Source organism: Macaca nemestrina, chromosome 4 (assembly GCF_043159975.1).
Source record: "Macaca nemestrina isolate mMacNem1 chromosome 4, mMacNem.hap1, whole genome shotgun sequence".
Classification (NCBI taxonomy): domain Eukaryota; kingdom Metazoa; phylum Chordata; class Mammalia; order Primates; family Cercopithecidae; genus Macaca; species Macaca nemestrina.
Window position 1 is genome coordinate 26,317,430 of NC_092128.1, and position 24,608 is coordinate 26,342,037.

Here is a 24,608-nt window from a genome sequence, read left to right on the forward strand (position 1 = left end):
AATTGTGTATTTTTTCAGATATATTTTATAATCATTTCTCAGCCTTTTGGCTAAGATCAAGTGTAGATATTTATGTCAAGTATATATATATTTTTTATGTATATGTCAGCATATACATGGTATATGATTTTAAATTAAACTTGTGAAATCATGAGCTCGTGCAGAATAAGTAATCATTGCTGTCCAACATCCATAAACTCTTATTCCATTTTCCATTAACCATTCATTTTACTGCACGTCTGTTTCGGAGAACAAGAAAGAACTTGGGCTAGAAGTACTGGACACTCAGTATAAGTGTGAGGTGAAGCCCATCAGTAAATACATAAATATATTCCTGCCTTAGATATGTTTATATGTAAAATGATATGCTGTGGTGGAAAGTACAGCCTGGGGGGCAGAGAGGAGCCTGGAGCATCCCTTGCCAGTGTTGAACATCTCCCATCGTGGGGTCCCCTACACCTGCTCAGGTACCACTGCAGGGCCAGGCAGCGGGGCCTCCCCCCAGTTCGTATGCTGTCTCTGCTGTTCTGTGTCCAGCTCCTTTAGGAGAACCTTCTTCTCGTGTACTGCTTTTTTCTCATGCGTGGGCTTACTCACTAGAATTCCTCTTGCTGTCAGAGCACTGACCCAGCTGGTGAGGTTTCCTACCCAGCAATCCATTTCCTTCCACTCCTCCCCATGTCACCAGCCTTATTTTGTAATGTTCTTCACTGTGGACACCCTTCTTTAGCTAAGAAATCGAAGTATTGTTCCTTAACCACACCAGGTCTGCAAGGACCATGCCCTCCTTTCTGCCTGCCCTTCTTTGTCTTTCTCTAAAAGAATTGAAAACCACCTTCCCTGACATCCTAACTTTTAAGCACATTTTTACTAGTTCTTCTACTTGATGGGAATGTCATGGTCTGCTTGCAGAATGTGTCCTTGATGAAGGTGTTTTGGCTCTGTAATTTGTATGTAAATCTCCATGTGAATCTTTAAAAAAAAAAAAAAAAAGGTCTGTTAGAGATGTCACTGCCTCCAGCTCTAGCCTTTTCTTCTCTCTTCTTTTGCTGCCTTTCCTTCATTTATTCTCTGTCTAGAATGCCTTTCTATCCCATCTCTAATTGCCTAAGCCCTTTCCATTCTTGAAGACCCTACTGAAATTCCATAATCTCATCTAAAACTTTTCCTAGTCGTCTCCAGACAGATGTAATCCTTCCCTTTTGTATTTTACTATTGCCAGCTATGTCCCTTTAAAGCAGCTCTTATGAGCTAGATAGGTCTGCCTGACTCAGTCTCTTTGTCATGTCCCAAGGTGCCTGGTATCTCACAGGTACTCTAAAGGATACTGAATTGACCTCATCCTGCCACCTCCATTTCTTCTTCACTGCCCACTTTCTTCTTTACCAATTTCTGCCTGGCTTCTGCCTCACGCACTGTGCTCAGATTCTTCCTCCAGCTTGCTACGGAGCACATTCCGTGGCCGTTTATCAGTCTTCCTTCTTTTTGACTGTCTTCTCTGTCATGAAACTCTGGTCTACCCAGCCTTGTGATGCTGTGTTACACCAGTTCTCTCCACGGTCCATTCTCCTACTGCTCCATCTTCCTTCCCTGTCACCCCCAGGTATGGACTGTTCACCAACCCTCTGTTGTCCTTCCTTCCCTTTGCCTCTACACTCACCACCACATCTTGCAGGGGATTTCGACACTGCAGCTGTAGCCCTGCCATCATGCTGAGCTCCAACTCCTTGCTTTAGATCGTGGTGAGGAGATGTTATTTCCACTTGAACTTCCTGTCATTACTTGAGCATGTTTATTCTTTAAATCCCCAAGGCCTAAGCCATCCTGTTATTCTCTCAGTCCTTCATCTTCTTTACCTCCATGTCCTCTCAGTTACCACATCATTCTATCCTTTCTTTCCAGTGCCTCCATTCTTGCTGGATCATTCTCTTCATCAACTTGTTTCATCTTTATAGCTGGGTGCTGCTTCACTGACCTCCCTGCCATGGAGTTCCACTTCCATCCGTCTGATTTATTTTTACATTGGATCCACCTTCCCAAGATGGTACCTTTATTACTTCACCCTCTCATTTAGAAAGGCCAGTGACTTTTCATCACCTGCAGGATAGACTCTAGGTGTGCTGTCTCTTCTTGGCAGACTCTCCGTATCCCAGCCCCTCCCTTCTCAGCACTACCCCACTCTTCCAACCCTCTACTACAACCTGAGTCCCCTGAATATGCCAGACTCGATTGAGCCTGGACCTCAGCTCACCTAGATCCTCTCAAACGCCCTCTGACTCTTACAGTCCTTCACTCTGTGGGCTTTTTTAAAATCCCATCTCCTCTCTTCCTTGGAATCCCCCCAGACTACCCCTTCCCCCAAACTATCCACCCACAATAGAATGGTTATACCCTCAGAACAGCTGTAGCGTATACTGCCTGTACTGTTTCCTTGACACTTCGGTTGCCTTGTGTTACTTGTGACCTTTATGAGTGTGTGTGTTTCTCCCCCAGTAAATAAATTTCTTGGGGGAGTATTTAGTATTCTCTCCCCTCCACTTCGTTCCTGCCCATCCTTGACTGCCCCCTTCCTAGTCTGTACACAGTGGCACAGCTCTGATGTCCATGTGACATTCTTTCTGCCTTGCAGCACTGCATCCAAGGAAGTTTGGCAGCATGGCCTATTGGCCCCATTTTGGGATTTCCCTCTTCCAGTGGCAGTGCCTAAGCATTCCCCTCTTCAAGTTACTGATAGTGATGGAAAACAGACAAAAGGCTTGACTCTCCCCCTCCTCCCACTGCTGCTTCTGCTGGTCTTCATTTTTAGCACTCTGACACTTAAAGGGCAAATCAGTATGGATAATTTTTTTTCTTCACTTGTCCCTAAAATAAATACATTTGCAATTCTTTCAGTTAAGGGAGCCAGACACATTCCTTCTAGTGTGTATCTGGTATTTGGATCTTGCTTTTAAAGTGTAGTGGAAAAAAGCGTATCATGTAAAGTAATGTAACACGCTCTCTCACCACAGACTTAAATTTTGGTCTTAACCTAGTTTTTTAGAATGTGTCACAGTCCTCATTGAGATATGTGACAGTTTTGAAATTTTTAAAATTAAACTGTTCTTGACTTCTCTTGGTATTAAAAGCACTCTCTTAAATTTGATCACAGCAGGGAAGAGGTAGGGGTACTGGAATGTATTTTTATGCATGGACAACTCAAAGGGAATTTCACCAAACTTTGTACCACCCAAGTCACCCCTCAGCTGAGAAGGAACATATAAAATTCATCCCAAAGGGCAATTCTTTGTAAAAAATTATAAACACCTAAAAATAGAAGCTTCACATGCATGCGTGCCCACTTATATTTCTGTACAGAAAGCTGCCTGCATGCTACTCAACAGCAAGAGTCCGTGATTCTAAGCGATTCTAATAGATTGAGGAAAGTGATATAAGAAGGCCCATGAAGTAAGTATTTCTCCAAATAGGGAAGGATTGTTTCTGGGAGGGTATGTTTGATGTTCCCTTCAATTTTCTCATTAAGTCTTAGGTTGATTGTTAGTATCCTTTGTCAGAAAAACCTGGTAGATTGCCAAGCCTGGTGCCCTGTCCCTTGGCTACACTGGGGACTCCCATGTTGGCTATTTCCAGTTATCCATCTTCTAAACATTAGGTTTTCTGCAGGAAAAATGGGTGATAAAGGGAGTACCACCCCTTCAAGAACTTGAAATTAAAGTTATCTTCGAAGACAGATGTCATAGTTTGCTTTAGTTCCCAGCCTTGGACTCCCCATTTCTCTTCCTCGTCCTTCCCAGTGGATAGGTTGCTGTGCCCACCACTGGGAAGGGTGGATTCCTTCCCTTTCTCCTCTAATTCCAGTAGATTATTTTGCTTCCTAATACATTTCTGCTTTCCTCAACTTATCCCAGTTCCTCCTGTCTTCCTTCTGTTGTGGGAGTGACTGAGCAGATAAAAGAATAAATGAACCAACCAACCCTCATGTTTTTAATCCTAAGACCAATTTTGATGAACATTCCAGAGTAGCATCATGAGGGATTGGAAATAACTCACAAAGCCTCGGGGGTGTCAGCATAAGTAGAATATATTATATAGATATTTAAGAAAATAGTTATTTAAGGAAAAATCTATGACTGATGCATTGTATATGGCTCATGATGAGCATATTTCTGTTACGTAATTAAACAGCTGTTTTACGAAGTCAGGAGAGAGTAAATGCCATGCCTTTCTTTAATAACAGTGGTAATAACAATGCTTTTCTTGACCCTGAAATCTAGTTGAGATATTCAAATAAAAAGTTTGACCTGTGTTAAGATTACTTGGTCTCATTCACACATTGATATATCCTTTGGAGATTCGGATTTAACATTTTCATTCCAATACCTGTGGATCTTTTGAAAGGACAAAGAGAATAATCTTCAAATTTGCAATTCTTATAACCAAGGGCTACTTCTATGGACTGTGATTTTATTCTGTTCCCGCTATGTGCATGCTAGGAGATAGTTCTACCCAGACGACTTTATATAACTGCTGCTAAAAAACTGCATTGTTAACCCACTAGGGCCTGTTTTTATTGCAGCATTATTATTTGACATTTATTAAACAATAACAATATTTCAAGCATTGTTAAGAAAGGGAGGGAGGAATGGCTTATAGCTCTTTAAATAAAGGCTCCCCACCCAGACGAAAGTGCAATTTGTTAGCTATAGAATTTTGCCTGTTGAGAAGACTTTGTAGGCTTGAGAAAATAGCATCTCATGAGTACGTGATCATTCTAAATTATATGTGATCTGGAAGTTTATTTGGGGTCCTTCCAGATTGAGTTCATGTTGCCTTCAGTTATGTTGAGTCCCCAAACTCTATACAATTATTGCCTCTTAGTCCTAGTATCTTCTAAGTAAGAATTAAGTAAAAATTTTATCTGCCTTTTTAAAGATACGTAGCCCAAATATAAGTCAAGAACACCAAGATATGTTGGAAAGTAAAAATTAGCCAGTGGTTTGTTTCTTCCACCTCATACCAAATGCCTGACTTCCCAAATCCTTCCACCTGTTAAACAGCTAAACAAAACTTGGGGACCCTCATTCTTTGGAGACTCAGTTTCCTAAGTTCAGACCCCTAATGAGGAATAGGAACTCTCCAGCTCTTCAGTTGTGCTGGGTGAGCCCATACAGTGAGATCCAACTCAGGGTTTGGTGCAGTTGGCAAGATCCCAAGAGGGTTTTCTGTGAAGGGTAGAATGAGAGCTGCGTCTTGAGAAGAAACCAGGCAGCAGGGGAGTCCCGTCGTGTCAGGGTGCGGGTGTGTTACTCTCCCCTGAGCACCACAGAGAAGCCTCAGCCTCTACCAGCTGTCATGTGGCCACATGTTGTTAAATTCCTGCTCTCCTAGGTTTTTCCACCCTGCCCCCCATCATTTCCAAGGACCCAGTATTATTGAATAAGAAAAACACATTGCAAAATTGAAAAGTTGTTTGCTCACCTTACATTTTGGTGTGTTTGTACCCGTCTGTTTAGGGTGTATGAGGCCTATTGGCATAAGAACTGTGTATCTGTGTGTATAGAGTGCTGTGTTGCTCATTTTAGCAGGGATAGGTGGCCAGAGGTCCTCTCTTTTGGATTTTCTTGGGTTTAGGGCTTTTACTCAGAGTCCTAACACTGGAGTGGAAGGCTGGCAGTGCTTTCCCCTCCTGCCCTCCAGGTCACGCTCCCCCTGTGGATCCAGACTATGGAATTGTGAACCGGACATCTTTTTCCAAAGTCAATAGTGGATTAAAATTAAAATGTTAAATCTTAAAGTATTTTCAGATACATACTATTCTTTCAAACCTTGGGTTTACAGGATATAATTTTATATGCTCTGTTTTCTAGCTAGCCAAAGCTAAGCTTTTCTTTTAAAGCCCAAGCTGAAGCTATTCGATTAAATAGTAAGGCCCTCATTACAGGTCATGGTCTGCTCTTAGTGTGACTGGTTCGTTGAGCTAAGTGCTGAACTAGGTGATGTCCAGGTCAGCATTCCTTTCTCTGGTAACAGTGGAGGCCGCTTGGCATTTTGTGTTGTGATGGTAGAAAACGTATTAGTTAACATTCATCATGTTAGTAATCAAAAGAAATTGTATCTCAAATTGTACATGAAAACAAATGGAAACAAAGCAGGCAGCTTTTGGAGCTATTTGGACCACTTTAGAGAGGGCCCTCTAAAGTGTAATTGTGGAAATTTGATTATAGCTCAAATGGAAATATCATTAATAAAAGGGTTAGCAGTTATTAAGAATGTCAGAAAAGCTTAAAATTGAATTTTTCAGATCTTGCATTGTTAGAGGCTATTTACATTTTACTCTGAAAACAAATATTAGGATATTTAGATTTAAGGTAAAATCAAAAAGTTAATATAGTACATTTCAGATATTTTCTTTATATTGCATTTTACAATAGATTAATTATAAGTGATAAGAGAAACAAAAGTAAAGGATTACATATTTTTAAATATTGGCAATGTGCCTAGTAGCTTTAGTTTTGCATTTTAAAAGGAAAGCAGAAATCCTAATCACCGGGTTTAACAGCTAATAAAAAGTTGGTAGAGAAAAAAATTAGAGTTTTGCATTGTGATATAGGAACTAGACCTAAAGATTTGATTCCCTGATTGTGTCGTGTGTCTGCTTTTAGTGTAAAATATGGTTTTATGAGACCACCTGATCCCGTGAAGGATGCATTATCACAACCTGTTAAAAAAAAAAAAATTAGAATTCTCCTTTTAACACCAGCCATTCTCATATTCATTTTCTCTCTCCCTCCTTCTTTCCTTCTTGTTCTTTCTCTTCTCCCTCTCTCTGGTCTTTCATCATAGTACCTGTAGAACTCTCTCAGCGTACTTCTGGTTCAGGTACAGAGAAAGGATCCTTTCCTTGCATGCCTACACTCATAATGAGTGACTTCAGTGTCCTCTAGAGCCTTGGGAGTTGTGGCTGCCAGCTGATTGAGTGGAGAGTGGTGTGAGGAGTGTTATCTCCATATTTTTTCCTTCTCTGAAGTTACCTTATTATCCTCACCATTAACATTAGCAGAACTAAAAAGATGAGTAAGTAGTTTTCTTGAAATGTAAACCTCAGACCCACATCAAAGAAGATTCTAAGACTTGAAAGTAGAGGCAGCAGTGGAACCAACAGATAGTTTTAAAACAGAAAACCAAGTGTAACTGTGTTACGGAGTCTTAAGAGGGGACTTCTGAATACTCCCTCTGCTTTGTTTTTGCTAAAACTGTTTTTGTTTCTCTTTGATCAATTAATTTAACTTACAGGAAAGTCTCCTAAGGTAATAATCAGAAATGGTAGTAATAATTTATGTCCTTCATGTTTTTTAAGCAGTGAAAAATTAGAAACAGCCTAAATGTGTATCTTTATTCTTTTCTGTCTTTTTCCACAGTTTCTACAATAGACCTGTTAGTATAATGAGAAAAAATACTTGGATATATATTTTTAGATGCCTTTTAAGTGAATATTAACATTAAACATTAGCCAAAAAATGTTTTGCTGGTGACAGGCTACAGAATACCTACCAAAAGTGCTTCTTCTGATTTTGTTCCGGGGTCAAATCTTTGGGACTCCAGTTCTACCTTTGGTACTGTCAGCAACCCCTTGGGCCTTTGGTGCCACTGTATGGGGTAGGGAGGGCCAAAGGGAGGGCGGGCTGCTAGTGCTTGTGGAGATGAGGGGAGAGGAAGGGAAGAGCAGAGTAAAAGAGTACAAGAAAGAAAAGAAAAGAGACGTGTGTACATATGGTAGGATCCATGAAAGGTTCCCAGTAATTTCAAGTGACCACAAAACTGAATTTTTTTTTCTTGTTTTTGTTAAATGTATATTTTCGAAGGTTGACTCTGTTCCACCGATTTTTTCTTGCTAAACATGTTTTTGAGTAACTATCAGATCTTCCCACTTCTTTATTAGTGTTTTAAGTTTTCCATATCTGTATTTTATCCTTAACATTGTCATTCACCATTTATTTGCCTCTTCCTTACGTACAAAGAAATTAACTTGTCTAATCATCCTTTGCTGCTAAGATTGAATTTTCCTTCCTAGGTATCTTGAAAGTCTGCCTTTCATTATTTTTGCCTAATAGGGGCTTTTTCCATCAGCAGGAATGAAAGCAGTCAATAAAAGTCAATTGCTGACTCTATGATTATATGGAGGGTTTACCATAATGCATATTGGAAATGTTTTTGAAACCTTTATCCTGAATGGAAGGTGCCATGGCTTGTGTTTTATGGCCTTCTAATGTTAGACAGCAATCTCATTTAGCATTTTCCCAAAGTGAAAACAGTGCATTAGGGCAGTATAACAAGCTTTACAGATCAATACAGAGGCAAACCTTTACCCTTACAGATTAATCCAAGAAAGTGTCCCAGAGTCTACTCCAGGAGCTGGAGGACAATTATGCATCCTCTTCCCCTCTTTCTACCATCGAATCATTAATACAGATTGAAATGTGTACAAAAAGATTATCAGAGGATGACTACACACACACACACACACAGAGAGAGAACAGACCACCAGACAGGAAATCAAGAGCCCTGGAAGTGAGTAGTATTGATTTGTAGTGATAAAAGTATATTTTGACACATTTCAAATCATAAATAACTCATGGACTTTAACTTGCATGACTAATAGCTCAACTCAGTATACATGCTTATCTACAACTTAAACTACCTCTTTCTGAGGAGTCCATAACATTAGGTGAATTATCCCGTTGTGAGTAGTCTTTTTAAAGGAAAAAATACGCTGTCTTCTTTATGATGTGCAGTGTGGCTGCTCATTTTTACAGTCTTTTCCTGTATGTTAATGAGGAAGGGCTGCATATCTGGTCGGGGTTGTTCTAGCCTTCCCTCCTCACCTCCTTCCCCCTGCTTTTAAATCTGAGACACATTGGAGACAGGATCAGTTGTCAACACTAGGATACAATGTAACCCCGCTTTCCTGTGAGCTATTAGTCATTAGTCATGTATTTGCTAGGTTCAGCTGATCTGATGCTTAATCATATTTTATTCAATATTTATCTAGATGCAGGTCTTGCTATAATTAGTCATTTAGTGGTATCTGTGCCTATACTCTTTGAAGCACGACTGATTCCTTTTAAATCCTGATGTTCATGGTAAAGGATTAGGGAAATCTGTGTCCAGAAAAATTCATAGACATCTAAAGTTTGAAATCTTAAAGCATGGAAACTCCGGGGATTCTATTTAAATTCTGTTCTTAGGTATTTGACAAAGCAGTAAGGTAATGAATGAAAAAGTAAAAGTGATGTTATAGAAAAATTGTTGAAACTTTTTTTTTTTCTCTGTATATCTGTGTTCTTTAGAGGGTAGTAGGAAGTCAGGGAACTGCCAACATGCTTTGCGTTTCTATTCTAGCAAAATAGATATTAGCTTAGTGTACTGGATAAAAGGACTGAGGAGACAAATCGTCGCCCAGGGGTTTCTTTATTGATGAGAAATATTCCCCCTGTGTTCTCTAGGGGTTTTTTTTTTTAGAACCCATTAAGTTTAAAATAATGTGATTTCAAGATTACTATGGAAATAACAAATTTAAATTTCAAAAATAGAAGTGATAAGACTGGAAGCTTGTATTAAAACTAATTTGAAAAAACATGAATTTCTAGATTAAAAGTAGTAGTACTGTGTTTTTTTTTTCTCTGTATGTATTTAGTCCTTACAGTCCAAACTTCCCTGCCGTGTTAATAAGAATATTTTACCTTCATTTGTATAACTCATTTGGTTTATTATTATTTTTCAAGCGTATATTATAAGCTTTTTGGAAACATTTACATTTGGTCTCAGATATTCACAGAAGCAATCTGACTAAAATCTGAGATTTGTAAGTATAAGTAGCAAAATTTTAACCCAAGGGACTTTAAAATGTTTTCTTTGTACCCATTTGTATTCACTGAGTAAATGTATTACATGACTTCTGTAGGGGTTCCCACGTCTAATAGCTGAGGTGACAAAATAAGTCACAGCCCTTGGAATTTGCATTCTAGTAAATGTAGGTTGCTAAATTGTATTAGGTTGTATGGTGTAGTCACTGTCACGTGCATGGCAAGAAAAGTGAATACAGAACCAATGGGGTCACCATAAAGGGAATGATAGACTGTACCGGGGTTGGGGGGTGGAGAGCTAATGAAGCTGACACTTGAGTGAAGTATCAAAGGATGAGTAGGTTTTCTCCAGATATATAGGCATAGGTGGGAGTTTGGGTGTAGAGCATTTCCAGAAGCAAGAGCAGCGTGAGCTTAGACCTGAAGAGAAGTGGAAGAACCAAACCCTGAACTGGGTTTGTCTAGGCTTCAGCTGTGTGCAGGGTGTGGGGGTGAAGGCAACAGGGTAGGCAGGAACCTGCTCAGGAAGGACTAGCCAGCTGGCTTTGTATTTTGTGTAGAAAGTGCTGGGGAAAGAGACCGTCTTCGATTTCCTATTGGAAAGAACCCTCTGGAAGGTGTGTAGGGGCAGGTGAAGAGGGTATCAAAGCTGAGAGACCAGCTGGGAGGTCATTTCTTGAGTCCAGGATGCGTCTCACTTGGAAGCAATGGAACGACAGTGATGTGGAGCAAGAGGACCAGGCTGTGGGGATCCCCAGCTTTGTGGCCAAGTGGATATGGGAATGGAAGAGAGAACTTAGGGCTTCCAAGTTTCTGGCATGTTGATACCGTTTTGGTTTGGAAGGGACGGTTATATTGTCCAGACTAACTCACAGCAGTGTCAGTTAATGGAACTCATTTCTTAGAATTTATTTACCCTTTGTCATTTTTATCATGGGAAAAATTTAGCTATCTTTAAAGTTTAAGGAAAATTCTTTCTCTTAAACTTTTTTCTACATTTGCAACATCTGTGTCTTACTGTACGTTTTGTGTGTTCTTTAACCTTGATTGTTATTCGACCATTGGTCTCAGCGGTCCCTGTGTTTGTTTTCAGGCGGTATGAGTCTCATCCAGTCTGTGCTGATCTGCAGGCCAAAATTCTTCAGTGTTACCGTGAGAACACCCACCAGACCCTCAAATGCTCCTCTCTGGCCACCCAGTATATGCACTGTGTCAATCATGCCAAACAGGTAGGTGTGCCAGCCAGGCCAGTGGGGGCACTGGGCAAATCGAAAACTGGATGACCTGGGGCAGTGGTAAGGACTAAGTGGGCCGCTGTGTGTGAAAAGGCTTTCTAAGCCCTAGTCATCATCATCAAGAATTACTGTAATGAGTTGATTAGGGCATAACTTCTGTCCGATCATTGTCAAAGAGCCCATATCTTCCTTGTGTTCAACTCATTTACTTGCAGAAAAAAGGATTCTACTAAGATTATACTTTTCTCCACTTGCCCTGAGCTTTTGTCTTCTAATAATAATGTTCTCAAGGTCATTCCTCATACTTTGAGGCCAATATTTAGAGCCAGTGAAGAGGATACAGATTAAGAGCTGGCACCTTTGGGCCCATAAGCAGCAGGTAGTCAGGCAGAGGGCCAGGTTAAAAAAAAACCCCACCGTTCAGTCACTGTCCAACCCTTCCACTAGTTTGACAGAGTCCACTTAATTGGACAGGGAAAGGGAAGCCAGAGATAGCATTTAAAAAAGAATTCCACTGCTTTTATAGACCATAGCCATATTCTTCTCTTGACCCTTCATATCAGAATAATACGATGTTCACAGGACGTGCATTTTCTCTAATTTATGTACTTTAGAAAGCTAATGATAAACCCTGAAGCAAATTATCCATTCTGGCAGGTCACATAATTGCCTATCATTTAACCAATTTAACCGTTGGATATAGGTTGTTCTGAGAGGTGGAAATTGTTGGAAACCTTGATTCCTTCTGCTGACAAACTCCATAGATTTGACCCTCTAACCCAACTAAATCTAGTGTTTGAGTTACACAGCATGCCTTTCTGCAGCCTAATTTGCTGTAGTTATAATAATATCACTTGGTGTAAAATTTTTATACTCTACAAATATCCGATGGGAGGGTTAGTATTGTCTGGATAGCTGGAAAATAACAGTAACATTGGTGGAAAAAAATATAATCAATATTTATTAAAAGCCTATGTTGTCCTTAAAAGCCTAGTGGCTGGCAACTTTTTTCTGTTTCTTGCTTGTAGCATAACTCTTAGTAGCATGCCAGGAATCCTTTTCTTTAAAGGTCTTTGGTATAGGTAAAGTTGCTGATGTTAAGTTAGTACATTTTATTTGTCGAAAACAGCTTCTGATATGCTCTTAATAAACCCCAGCCTTCAATATGAATACAAACTGAAGGACTTGGGACTTGTAGGTTGATTCATGGATTTTTCTAACTTGATAATAGTGCCTTATTGAGGTGGTGGCCAGTGGAAAAGAGTGACTGTGACAAAGTGTATGTTTCAATGCTGGTCTCTAACATACGTGCCTGTTTGTACCATGTGATTTGTAACATTACCACAGTGGCAGCCGCAGGGGCATTGGGAGTGCTGACCCCATCCTGCCTGTCTGGGTTGTGTTGAATTATCTACACATAGTCCTGTGACATCAATGGTATATATTTATAGAATATAGCAAAGTTAAGTTATGACAAAATCAAATACGCCACATGGCGCGATAGCGAGTTTGAATCTGGCAGACCTGAGTTTGTACCCTGTCCTTTTACTAGCTCTGTGACCTTGGGGCTTGAGTTTTCTCATCTGTAAATTGGGGTAATGTTGTAAGGATTACCTTTATATAAAGTATTCAGTAAATCTTATTTTTCCCCTTCTTTCCTCAGTTGCATTATTGTGCGGAAATTTACTAAACAGGTCAGCCAAAAGCATCAAATTATTATTAATGATTTCAAAAGAGACCCTCTTTTTTCCCCCTCAATCTCCAGTCTGTTATTTTCAGCTAGTATGTTTGGAGTATCTATTGTTTTCATGGCTCTTGTATTCAGTTATTAGGAGGTGTATAATACAAGTTAGTATTAAAAAGATAGAAGCCGTCAAACCTTTTTTCCTAAGATGGGCAACATTGAAATGGACAAGAACCAAGAAGCTGCACTGCCTGACATTTCTGCAGTAGTTAGGAGTGCACGGTCATTTCACATCCATTCTTTTACTTGTTTTCTTATGACAACCTGAGATGTAAATAGAGATGGTTTTATTTTCACCATTTTCCAGTTGAGAGCATTGAAACTCAGGGATGTCACAATAGTAAATCACAGCTAGACCAAGATGTACCTTGCCATAAAAACAAAAAATTTCAAAATACGTAAGTGGTGTTTGGTTTTTGAGTGGGTAAGTTTGTGAAGGGGCATCCATCCATCATCCACTAATACAGAAATAAGTCAGTGAGGGAAAGGGAGAGCAGAAGCAATAAAGGGAGGACACAGAACATGGAGGATCTAACAAGCGGGGGACAGAGTCTGAAGGTCACACGTGGGGAGTGGGTTGATGAAGCCTGTGATGAAAGGGGCGACTTGGCACTGGCCCATTTTAAGATCACGCCACAGTGGCCAGAAGGAGCTTCTGTCAGCGTTTCATGAGCAGTTACTTTCCCTCCAATACCAGGTTGTCCTTTTGCTCCTTGTGAATTTAGTCTAATCTCGTGACCCCAGCTGTGCCCCTATTGTTTGAAGAGACTCCGGCAAGATACATGGTCCCTACTGCCTGATTTAGCAGTTCCTCATGGGCCAACTTCTTATATTCCCTTGTTATATTTCCTGTTAAATCCAGACAACAAGCTGGACATGCTAAACATGGAAAATACTGCACATGACAACAAGCCATTAGGCTGTGTTGCCCATATCTCACACAGTGCAAGGGGTTCCCCCATGGAATAATTCCAATGGCTAAGTCCACTCCACTTTTAAATAACTCATAAGATTGGCCTTTCACGGGTTCCCTGGGGCATTGTTCTAGAGACTAATAGGTTTTACTGATGGGAAAATTTCCAGATATTCCTTAGCCTTACTGTTCCTCTCTGCTTATTTATCCACTTATTCACATCAGTGTTTCTTCAGCTGTTCTTCAACAATTTCTCATGGGTTGACATGAGACATTTAGACTATTAGTTCTTGTGTATTAAGTTATGTGCTCTTCCTGAGTGTAAAGAGATATTAAATAGCTCTAATTATTACTTCTAAGACTTAAAAGCTACCGGCTGGCTGGCTATATGAGATACAGCATTTACAAATGAAGGAGCACATCGATTGATACATACTTCTGTGTCTTTTATTTCTCATATCTGCTTAGCCTCGTAACTTTCTCAAGCTCGGCAAGATTGGATTACCTCTTCTTACCTTTGATGCCAGGTTCCCATTCTATCTTACTACACCTACCTTACAGGAGAAATGGAAAGGAGTGGGAACGAGAAGCCAATCGTATTTGCTCACGGGTAGACCAAAGTGTGCCCAACTTCTGTTTTTTAAAAAAGGGGAAGGGTGTCGAAAGGGTTTGCTGTCAGACCTGCATTACCTCTGGGACCATTCCCTGGGACATACCACTTCTCTGCTATTTACTTGCAGAATTGGACTACATTGGGAGTCGCTAGTCTAAGCGTTTCAGCTTTTTCCCAGCCCTGCTGCTATTGACAGAAAAGTGCAGAAGCTGGCTGGACCCTTATGGCACATTCTGTGTTCACTGGGAGGGTGGGGTTTATAGGAAATGCTATTGCTGCCATCCTAATCTAATTATGGTGACTTGAACTTCAGTTGCTTTGATAAATTGAAGGTTTGAACCAGGTGATTCATGAGGGCCATCTAGCTCTGTTATTCTAGGTCTGATTCTGCCTTCACGTATAGAGAGCAAAAGGTGGTGTGCATAAGCGTGTCTGTTCATAGGCGCACTCAGATGAAGAGACATGGCTCATGTGGTACAAGCAGCACGTCTCCTTTTGAGACCTCCAGTATTTGTGCCTTCGCCTCTTAAATTTTGCTGTCCATCTTTAACGTTCACTTGGGAAGAACACTTGCATTTCTGATTGGTCTGCTGCCGCCTGGCCTCCCACTGCTACGTACCCTTTCTTTGAGGTTCACGCTCCTGACAGCCCTGGGGAAGCCAAGGTGGCAGAAAGAACTGGGAGGGAATAGAAACAGTTTCACAGTTTCTCCAAAGTCAGTGAAGTGAAAAACAGCTGTCTCTGCGCTGGCTGGCAGAATGTAGCCTGCCGGCTAATAAAGGCCATTAGAAAATGCAGGCTCCCTCCAGCCAGTCGTAAGCCTCCCCTGGATTGTGATGCCTTTCATCCTGTGAAGTACCATGGGAAGTGAGGGATTCTGAAAACAGAGCAGGAAGCCAGCAACCTGGAGCCTGTCAACCAAGGGCAAACTGGGACCAGAAGCAAGGACCAACCCCAGGAGATGCCCAAGGGACGGAGGTCAGTGTGGGACCTGAAGTTAGATGATGAGTCCATCAGGGGTCCCCCAGACCATAGCAGAAGTTCAGGCAGTAAGCAGGCAGTGGGGCAGTAGCCACGCAAACAGGTAGCTCAGCTCACAATAAGGACGTCTTGTAAATGAGACTACCCTACCTCAGACTTACATGCTTCCTGCTGATCTCTTTGGAGAGATCAGAAAGGAACCTGGCCGCAGTGAGGAATACGGGGTCAGGACCCAGTAAATGAGGCTAGATCCTAATATGACAGCTCTCCAACTTAAGGCTAGTGGACCCCGTTGTCTCGTTTCTAAAATACCATTGACATCTCCAGTATTTGGTTGGCTTCCTAAGTCAAAGCCTCAGGCTCAGTGCATATGGAGGAATTTGCCCTGGCACAATTTCTGTCCACCTTCTGAAGGACAATGCATTTCATCTCCCCTGTGAACTGTATTTATATTAGACCAGGATTCAGTGCTCCTAAGTCTGTGACATATTTTGAGTATGAAGGGGTCCTGAAAACATAGTAGTAGCTTTTGCTTAAAAATCAAGGTTCTTGAAAGAAAAACCTATTGCCAGAGCAAGCTGTGTGTTATCATTGTTTTCAGATGAACTCTCCATTAGATGCAAATGATTTAATAGACTTATAGGCTGTTGGAGCTAAAAGGAGCCTAGTGATCATGTAACCCAACCTCATGTTTTCATGTGCAAAAATTAGCTTCCAGAGAATTTAAATGATCTGCAGAAGGGCAGAACCCAGACCAAACAGCCCACTTTTAAATTCAAAACCAGGGTATTTTTCCTGTCGTGTCAGATCTCACATGTGAGTGAGCATCAGAATCCCCTGAGGGGTTTTTTAAAATGTACCCACCCAATCCCCATCCCTGGCAATTCTGATTCAGAAGGTCTGGGGTGAGGCCTGGGCATCTGAACTTTGACCAAATTTCCCAGAAGACTCTGTACCCAAAATTTGAAAACGATTGCTCTTAGAGCCATTGGCCCGAATTGCACTAAAGGTCTTTGACCTTTCAGAGGTCCTGCCAAGTCCTTGTTTTCCATCTTTTGGGAGATGGGGAGCTGTGACTCCCCACAGGTCAAAGCTACCTGGCAGAGCTCTCATCAGACCAACCCTAGGAATGAATCTTTAGGCTTAGGAGCAAATTGGAAGATGACATGGGAAGAGGATGGAAGCCTTGAAAAGAGATCCTCTTCCCCTCTTCTCTTGCTTCCATTGAAACAGTTGGTGACCCCAGTCCCCTGACTAGCTCACAGCTATGACCAGACCCTCCCTTGGTTCTGCTGCTCCCAGTCACCCTGCCTGGGTCCCCCCGATGTATGCAGTGGCCACTTTCAGAGAGCACGAAGATAATCAAGAAGGTTAACTTTCTGGGAAGCCCTCCAGGAGCATGTTTTTATTGTGTTCGAAAGCTGCTTTATCATCATCACCTGATGACATTTATTAATTGCCCAGCTGGGATGCTGGTACACAGGGTGACTGACGCGTGGGTATTTCATAATAGACTTCCCATCTTTTGGTAGGGCAGCCCTTTGAATTTAGAGTCAGATCAAAGCAAACAAAATTCCAAACTTTAAATTTCTTACCCCAGCCTGTTCCATCATAGGAATCCTTTTCTAAACCACTTTCCGAGAGTAATCGTTGCTTCGTGACATTTTCTCTTTTTTTTTAAATCTGAGTTTAATAGAAGAAATACAACCATGGTAATAGATTTTCATTTTTCTTAATAGGTATTTCTTTTCTCGTGCTCGTCCTTCAAGAGTTAGAACTGCAGTACGTTAGTGTTTTGTCTGTTATTGCAGCTAGCTGTATAAACAGTTAATTACTTGTAACTTAATTTGAATATTATACAGAGCATTTGTCATAGAAGATACAAAGCAAGATCCAGGCAGAAAAAAGTTAACTTGTATTTCCTCCAAAGCAGGAGGAACAAAGAACAAACAGCTCTTGCTGCAGGGAGTAGACACATATTGAAAACAAAATAAGTGAACTAATCAGATTTCCAGGTAGTGAAGAACAGTACTTGGTGCACAAGCAAAACTCGCTTTTTGCTTCCCATAAATTCAATTTATAGATGACTTTTCCTTCCTGTCTCATGCACAGTCTTCTCATTCTGTCTTTTTCCTTCGAAGCTCCAGTGTCTCCCACTCCCCACTTTTCCTGACCCTCCTTAGTGAAACTCGTATCTTGAGACCAGGTCTGTGCCAGGACACATCTCCAGTTTCATTTTTCCTTGGTTAGGTAAACCTTCCTGCTTCTCTACCCAGCTTTATGAGGCCTGAAGTCTTGGTGAGGCGCTGGGTAAGCTCACCCAGAGACAAGCACCCTGAGTGGTATCTTAAAAAACAAACCACTTTTCTCTTCGTGATGATTGGTTAGCAACCCAGGGTTGCCACCATTTCTCTTAAATTATCAACACAGACAGTAGCTGGCATGCTGCTATGATAGTCAACCCCTCCAAGAAAGCCGTGATTCAAAAATCAGTGGATGAGATTACTGCGTAACAAAAATATTTGAGGCAAGTGGTTAGGATGGTTAGGAAGGTTTTAATAAGCGGAAATGACGTGCAGTCTCAGGTCTCCAGGGGCGCTGTTCTTATTTGTGAGCTCCGGTTGTTCCTCAGTGGCTTGAATGAGAAAAAGACTTGGGAAAAGAGCAGTGTTCATGCCTGAACCACTCTCTTCTTTTGGTGATTTACCCAGCTGTTTATAAAAGGAGTTTCTGCAGGCCCAAATACGTGAATGATGAGCAAAAGTAAGGAATCTCTTTCTCCACATTAAGATTAAGTGTTAGCAGTTCCTTAAATGAAGGAAGCAATTTTTTATAACTTGCAAAGCTTCTCCCTCATTCTTTAGGGAATTTCCTATGTTAATTTATGCAGTGTTAAATTTATGCAGCATTGAAATTCAGCCCAACAGCAGCTACTTACAGAACCAATAGAGACAGTAGAAGAACCTATAAGGTGAAAGCTGAATAACACAGACCCTACCAGACCTTCAGATCCCTCCAGCCAAAAGCCCTGGGGTCTGGGTTGGAGCAGGTTTTGTTGCATAGCTAGAATATAATAATAACCCAGAATGTTTGACAGATGAATTCATCTTTTTTAAAAATCCAGCCTGCCATTGTGTTTGTTAATTTCTCAGATAGAATTGAGATGGTTTTGTACTACCTCTGCCACCCTTTGGTAGCAAGTGAGTGCAGTTTGACAAAATGTTTATAGATCAGCCCTGGTGCTTTTCTGTGGTGGTCCCACATGTCTTCAAGGAGTCACCACACATCAGCTGAACCACTGTGCTGTCTTTGAGGATCAGAATTTTAATACATGTAACAGGGTATTTTGTGAATGTGGTTAAAGGGGTTATAAAATGTTATTTAGTGTCTTTATGTGAGACTGGCCTGCTCATCCTCAGACCAGCCAGGTCCCATCTTGTCCCTCTTTCTGAAAGATAGCCTAACATTCTTAGCATGATATGATTTGGTTGAAAAATTACCCATCTATATTTGGTTGAGGTTGCAGGGAGAACAGTAAAAAAAAATCTCTAGACTCGCGATAACACTCTTTAACTATTGCTTCATTAAGTTGTGGCGGCTGCAGATTATTTTGCAATATTTGAAAAGAGGTGCATTGTCCTGTGGTTATCCTTATAACCCTAAGCCCAAAATTGTAGAGAGGGGCACAGCTATGTAATCTTGACCAGGCAGATGACAGCTCCAAGCTCCCATCAGTGTGTTGAAGAAAGCAGTGAACCTATAACCCCCCAAATGCAAATGGCCCAGTGCCATCATTTATAAAGAGATCACTCTCTCTGGTAACTGAATTCCTTTAGATAGGCTCAGTATAGATCTGCTTTATACTGGCTTCCATTTTGTATTTAATAAAGCATGATGTAGTGAGGTTGTCTATATACCTAGAATTCAGAGAACTTATCATCCATGTACTTGGAGAGACTCACACAGATCAGTTCACAAGCAGGCAAGCATAGCTGAGATGCTGTGACGCTGTGACACTGCCAGGTGGTGTCTCTTACATGGTGGCTGCTCAGTGTGTTATTTTCCCAACGAACATGGGGCTCGTGCCTTATATTCCAGTGTGAGTTCTTACAGGACAACTCTGCTGAGCAGAATCTTCCACTGCACCTCCTTGGTTTTTCCTGTTTTCTCTAAATGCATCTGGCTTTTTAAGTTTACTTTCTGTGTGACATAATCATTGTTTCTCTGACCACTCTGTGTGTTATGTCTAAGTTTACCTGCCTTTATATCTTATTTTGTGTCCTATGGACATAGGCTTCTTAGAAACCTATAATTATGGACACTTTAGGATAATCTATCCACCCTTTGCTCCTGTAACACAATACACCATCTTGTTTGACTTCTACTCTTTCTGTTCTGTCCCCTTAATTTCAATCATTTTTAAATTTTTGACCCTAAATCGTCGTGTCTTTGACCTCAGAAGGCCTGCAACTTCCTTCTAGACATTTCCATTTTGGATGTCTCACCCAAAATTGTCTGACAAACCCAAAATTTAAGTCATCCTCCTCCTTCTCAGGATCCCACTGACTTCCCTGTTTCTCTTGGTGACCACATCACTGTCCTTGTCACCGAGGATCCTCCCATACCTTGGGTGTCACCATTTCCCTTTTTCTTCCCATGTAGCTGTAGCTCTTGTTTCCGCCCTTGTCTGGTTTCTAATCTACCTCCTCCTTGGCCTTCCTACCTGCAAACTCCCCTCTGTTGGATCCATCATGCCGAGGATGTCAGGTTAACATTCCTAAATGCCATTCTCCTACGTAAAAGCATTCCTCTAGGTTTTCTGTGGCTAGCAGGATATGTCTCAGCCTGGTGTCCGTCCTGGGCCCTCTTTCCACCCTTTCTCTTGGTCAGTCCTGCACATGTACTCTTTCTTCCAGCTAGGCCTCACCCCTCAGGATTCCGTGTGTGCTGGATTTGTTTTCTCCCTGAATCCTGGCCACTGCTTTCTCCCCTCATTCCTCCCAGTCCCACGCCAGTCCTCCCCCTGGATTCTCTCCATGGTGGAAGGTCTTTGGAGAAGCCTTCCCTGCTCACTCCAGCTACAGGCTTGCCCTCTGCACCAGGCAGAACCATTCCTCTTGTGAACTGTGACCGTCTCTGGAAGGGGACACAGAAACTGGGAAACAGAAGGAAGGAAAAGATTACCTTCTACGAGATACTATTTTATTCCTATTAACTGTTATGTTGTTTATACAATAAAATAAATTTTAGCATGTAGTTAGCAAATAAATAAAAGTTAGCAAATTATTACCTTTTATTATTCCTGAATTTTCTACCGGTGTGTGTATTGGTTTCCCCAGTGCACTGAACTGAGTGCAGTGGTACCTGGTAGGAACTCAGTGGAGAGCTAGGTGTGTGGATGGCTGGAAGGGTGAGTGCTGGTGGTAGTGGATGTGGTAGTAGTGGCAGGTGGTAATGGATGAACTGGAGGCAACCTCGGCCTCACCTTACCTCTCTGAGTGGTTGCAAAACTAGAGGGGAAAGTAACACTTTTTTCTTCCTAAAGACCTCTAAAAATGGAGGCAGTATACCCGCATTTCAGCTGAGTATAGAGTTTTCATCTGATAGTTAAGAATTCTTCCTGTCTACATCTGCATCCCCCAAATTCCCCCAAATAAATAACTAAATAGAATGCAGGGTCCGTTTCTGCAATCTGGGCATAGGCACTAATCTGTGTAGCTCTGTCCAGCCTCATGAGCACATGAACATCTGTGTTCTCCTTCTCCGAGAAGGAATCTTGTGTTTGTCTAATGAAGAGATTCCCTCTCAGAACCTTTGGAGTTGGGGTTTGATCCCCGCACTGCCTTGGCCATAGCTTTCCCCCAATCACTGCATCCGTCAGCCATGCTCCCAACATTTCCAAATGCCCCTACCAGAAGCACTTTTGCTTTCTATTAGAAACAGAGTCTTACTCTGTTGCCCAGGTTGGAGTACAGTGGCATGATCATGGCTCACTGTACCCTCTGCCTCCCAGGCTCAAGGGATCCTCCCACCTCAGCCTCTCGAGTAACTGAGACTACAGGCACACACCACCATGCCCAGCTCATGTTTTTGTTTTTGATAGAGATAGAGTTTCACTGTGTTGCCTAGGCTGATTTCAAGCTCCTGGGCTCAAGTGATCTGCCCCCCTACTTGGCCTCCCACAGTGCTGGGATCACATGCGTAATCTACCGTGCCCAGCCTTGTTGGAGTTTTCAACCCATATGGTGGTGAGAGGGGTCATTAAAGATCATACGTGAAAAAGCGATGGTGTTGATTAAAGGAGCAATATTTTGAGAACAGGAAGTATATGCCTTGTTTTCTGTGTTTTTAAAGTTAGATATTTGAAAAGCAATATCTATTGAAATTTGAAAAAATCATACTAAATAGTTAGTGCCGTTTATTTTTTGCCCTCTCCTGGTGGTAAAACTTACGCTTTCTGTTTGTCTTTCAGAGCATGCTTGAGAAGGGAGGATAAAAACTTTCAGAACGAGCAAAACACCATCAACGTTAATTCCAGAGATGGAACATTTTTTTTCCTAGTAAGAAAATAACCCATTTGAAGAGAAGACCACTAATGAGAAGACCACTAAAGAGAGACACCAAGAATGGATTCAGCAGAATCATTTCACATTTTGAACAGGAGCAGTTTGAAGGGCCAAAGCCGTGATCAGGGATCAGTCATTAAAGGACGCACTTCAGTATTAGTAAACCCTCTTATGATGATTAAAAGAGAAGGGCAGCCCTCTCCACCATTTGGTACTTTCTATTCAACTTCCACTGACCATAAAATGTTTCTCTTCTGAGCTAGCCCCATCATGTGGTGAACCTCCACCCTAACAAAGTAGGATGGGGTGGGGGGCTAAATTAATTGGAGTTAGGTGAGGAGAGAGCCGGAAAACATAGATCTGGGGGCAGCAGTGCTGGGTGGAGAGAACCAGAAAACAGATCTGGAGGCCGCAGTGCTGGGTGGAATTGTCGAGGCTGTGGCATGTTGGGTTTCTCTCTCTCTTTTCTCCTTTGATTATGTAAGAGCTGTTTCATTTTAACTTATTATGGTGATTATACAGGCAAGAAGACAAAAAGGAGAGAAAATGTACCTCTTCTACTGGAATAATGTTTATGATTACAAGTGAGATACGGTATTTTTATCAATATGAAGGCAACCTTGGCTGATGTAGCCTCTATAGTGAATACTCACATCTTTACTTCACTCACTATCAATAATAAATATATTTTCTGACAAAGACTGGCATTGTAGCTCCTCATGCATTCCTTCAGCTGGGTTAGGTGGCTATGCTTACAGGAACTGAGCTGATTTATATTGTTAATAATTTGCATTTGTGCTGTACCTTTCCTCTCAAAGGCTCCAGAGCATTTCGTGGAGCCTCCGACAGGCAAGTGATGCTTATAACTTGCCTCTCAGGTAGGTAGAATTCAGGAAGATCTTTACAAATTGTGTGAACCTTCCTTTCTTTGGGATGACTTAAGTCATCCTGCCTGGGACAAGAACTAGATTAGATAACCTTGGTTAGGACCTTCTGACTCTGCAATACTACAAAATGTTCAAAGAAAATAATTCAACCATTAGTTGTTTTTTCCTCTTTCCAATTTTTCAAAACTTCCTGATTGTAACTCTCCCTTTTTTTTTTTTTTTTTTTAATTTACCATGAATGGTGCTTCAACCCTGGAGTTGAGTGAGTTGGAAATAAGTAGTCACACTAAAGCTAAATGGGAAGGTTCTTTGGGGACATAGGAGTACCAGTGCTCTGTGATATCCTTTAAGTGTCTTTTGTCATGTAGGCTTTTTATTTTATTACCAAGCAAGTGAATTTAGCAAAAGAAGACAGAATCTGTATCCTTAATCTGTGTTCAGATTCTGGCTCTGCTGTGGAATTTTCAGCCAAGTCACCCAACACTTCTTCAACTGCGAAAAGGGGGCAAACAGAAGAACTAACTTTTAGGCTTACAGTGAAGAGTCCAAATGGTTACTCACCACGTACGTTTGGTCAGACCCAGTATATGCTGGCTTGTGTGATGATTCAGTAAACTGGCATTTGGAGTTGGGGGTATAGAACGTATTCACATGCCCATGTAACTTTTATTTAAAGTCGGGATGTACTTGTGATGGGACAGTCTCAGCCAACCCATGTGAGTGTAGCTGCAGCTCCTTTTTCATTCAGGTTCCCTGGGCAATGGCTCCCTCCAAGTGACAAGTTCATGGACACTTGGGCACACACCTGCTGGCCTAACATTGATTCTGAACAACACTGGAGGCTCTCCTACCATACTTACTAATGTGCTCTGTGGTGACTGCTTCATGAAGGTTTTTTGGTTAGGTTTGGTTTTGTTTTGTAGTTTTGTGGGGGGCTTTCAGGTTTCTTTTTTAATGGTCTGAAAGAAGCTGGGTTTATTTCAGTGTGAACAGGGATTCACTGGTCACTTGAGGAGCAGCGTCTTTTGATGCTGTCAGGGTGGCATCCAGGTGGCTGCCTGAGAGAAATGGAAGAACCTGAGAGACACAAGACAAATGTTTACATGGCGACTTGCTCTAGTGTTTGCAAATCAGCTAACTCACAAATTCCCTCCTATACGGTTTTGTTTTGAATTGAGAGCCAAGCGCTTGGCACATCCCAGGCTGCCAGTCTTGCCTCTGGCAGGCAAATGCAGCGCTGTAGAGTCAGGCGTCTAAAGTGGGCGAAATCCAGGGGAATGGGGGTTGGTTCATCAGGCCGTCCCTCCCAGCATTGCTTATTAATTTATCATCCTGATAAGCATGGTAGGTGCGAGACAAAAGCCAGCGCTTTGGGGAAATAAAAGGATGAAATGATGCCTTTCTCTCCATCCATGGAGAGCTCCCTGCTGATGGCATCACAGCTCTGCCAGGTCACAGTGGCTTTCCAGACCACTGCTTGGGAAGAATGTTGTGATTTATATGAGGCTGTGGAGTGGTACATTCCAGTCAGTCAGTTTCTCACTTAAGTAGAACACACCTTCCACCACAGTAGCTTAGCTCATGAAGCCAAGAAGAATAAAGTGTCTTGAAAGCTGGTCAGAGGTTATCACACTAAACAAATGTTTGATGAACTTAGAGAACACAGCTGGGTTGAATCAGCACCAAGTCCTCTTTGAGAAGTCAATAACGTTGCAGAAAACTTGTCAACATGCACTGGATTAGAAAAGTATTGACTAATCATGATTAGTAGCAAATGTAAACTGCTAAAAGCCAGATGCCTGTGGCCGG

General features: G+C 41.6%; 1 protein-coding gene across 2 annotated transcripts in view; it reads left to right on the top strand.

Moving 5' to 3' along the window:
- The window catches only part of LOC105471361 (coiled-coil-helix-coiled-coil-helix domain containing 3), a 295,451-nt gene extending 272,838 nt beyond the window's left edge, over window positions 1-22,613 (top strand). For both annotated transcript variants that reach the window (XM_011723814.2, XM_011723815.2), the window contains 2 exons: window positions 10,954-11,089; window positions 21,819-22,613. In XM_011723814.2, the coding sequence (XP_011722116.2) occupies window positions 10,954-11,089; window positions 21,819-21,842 (160 nt within the window). In that variant the 3' untranslated portion in view covers window positions 21,843-22,613. The remainder of the gene's footprint in view (window positions 1-10,953; window positions 11,090-21,818) is intronic.
- The last annotated feature ends 1,995 nt before the right edge of the window (window positions 22,614-24,608 follow it).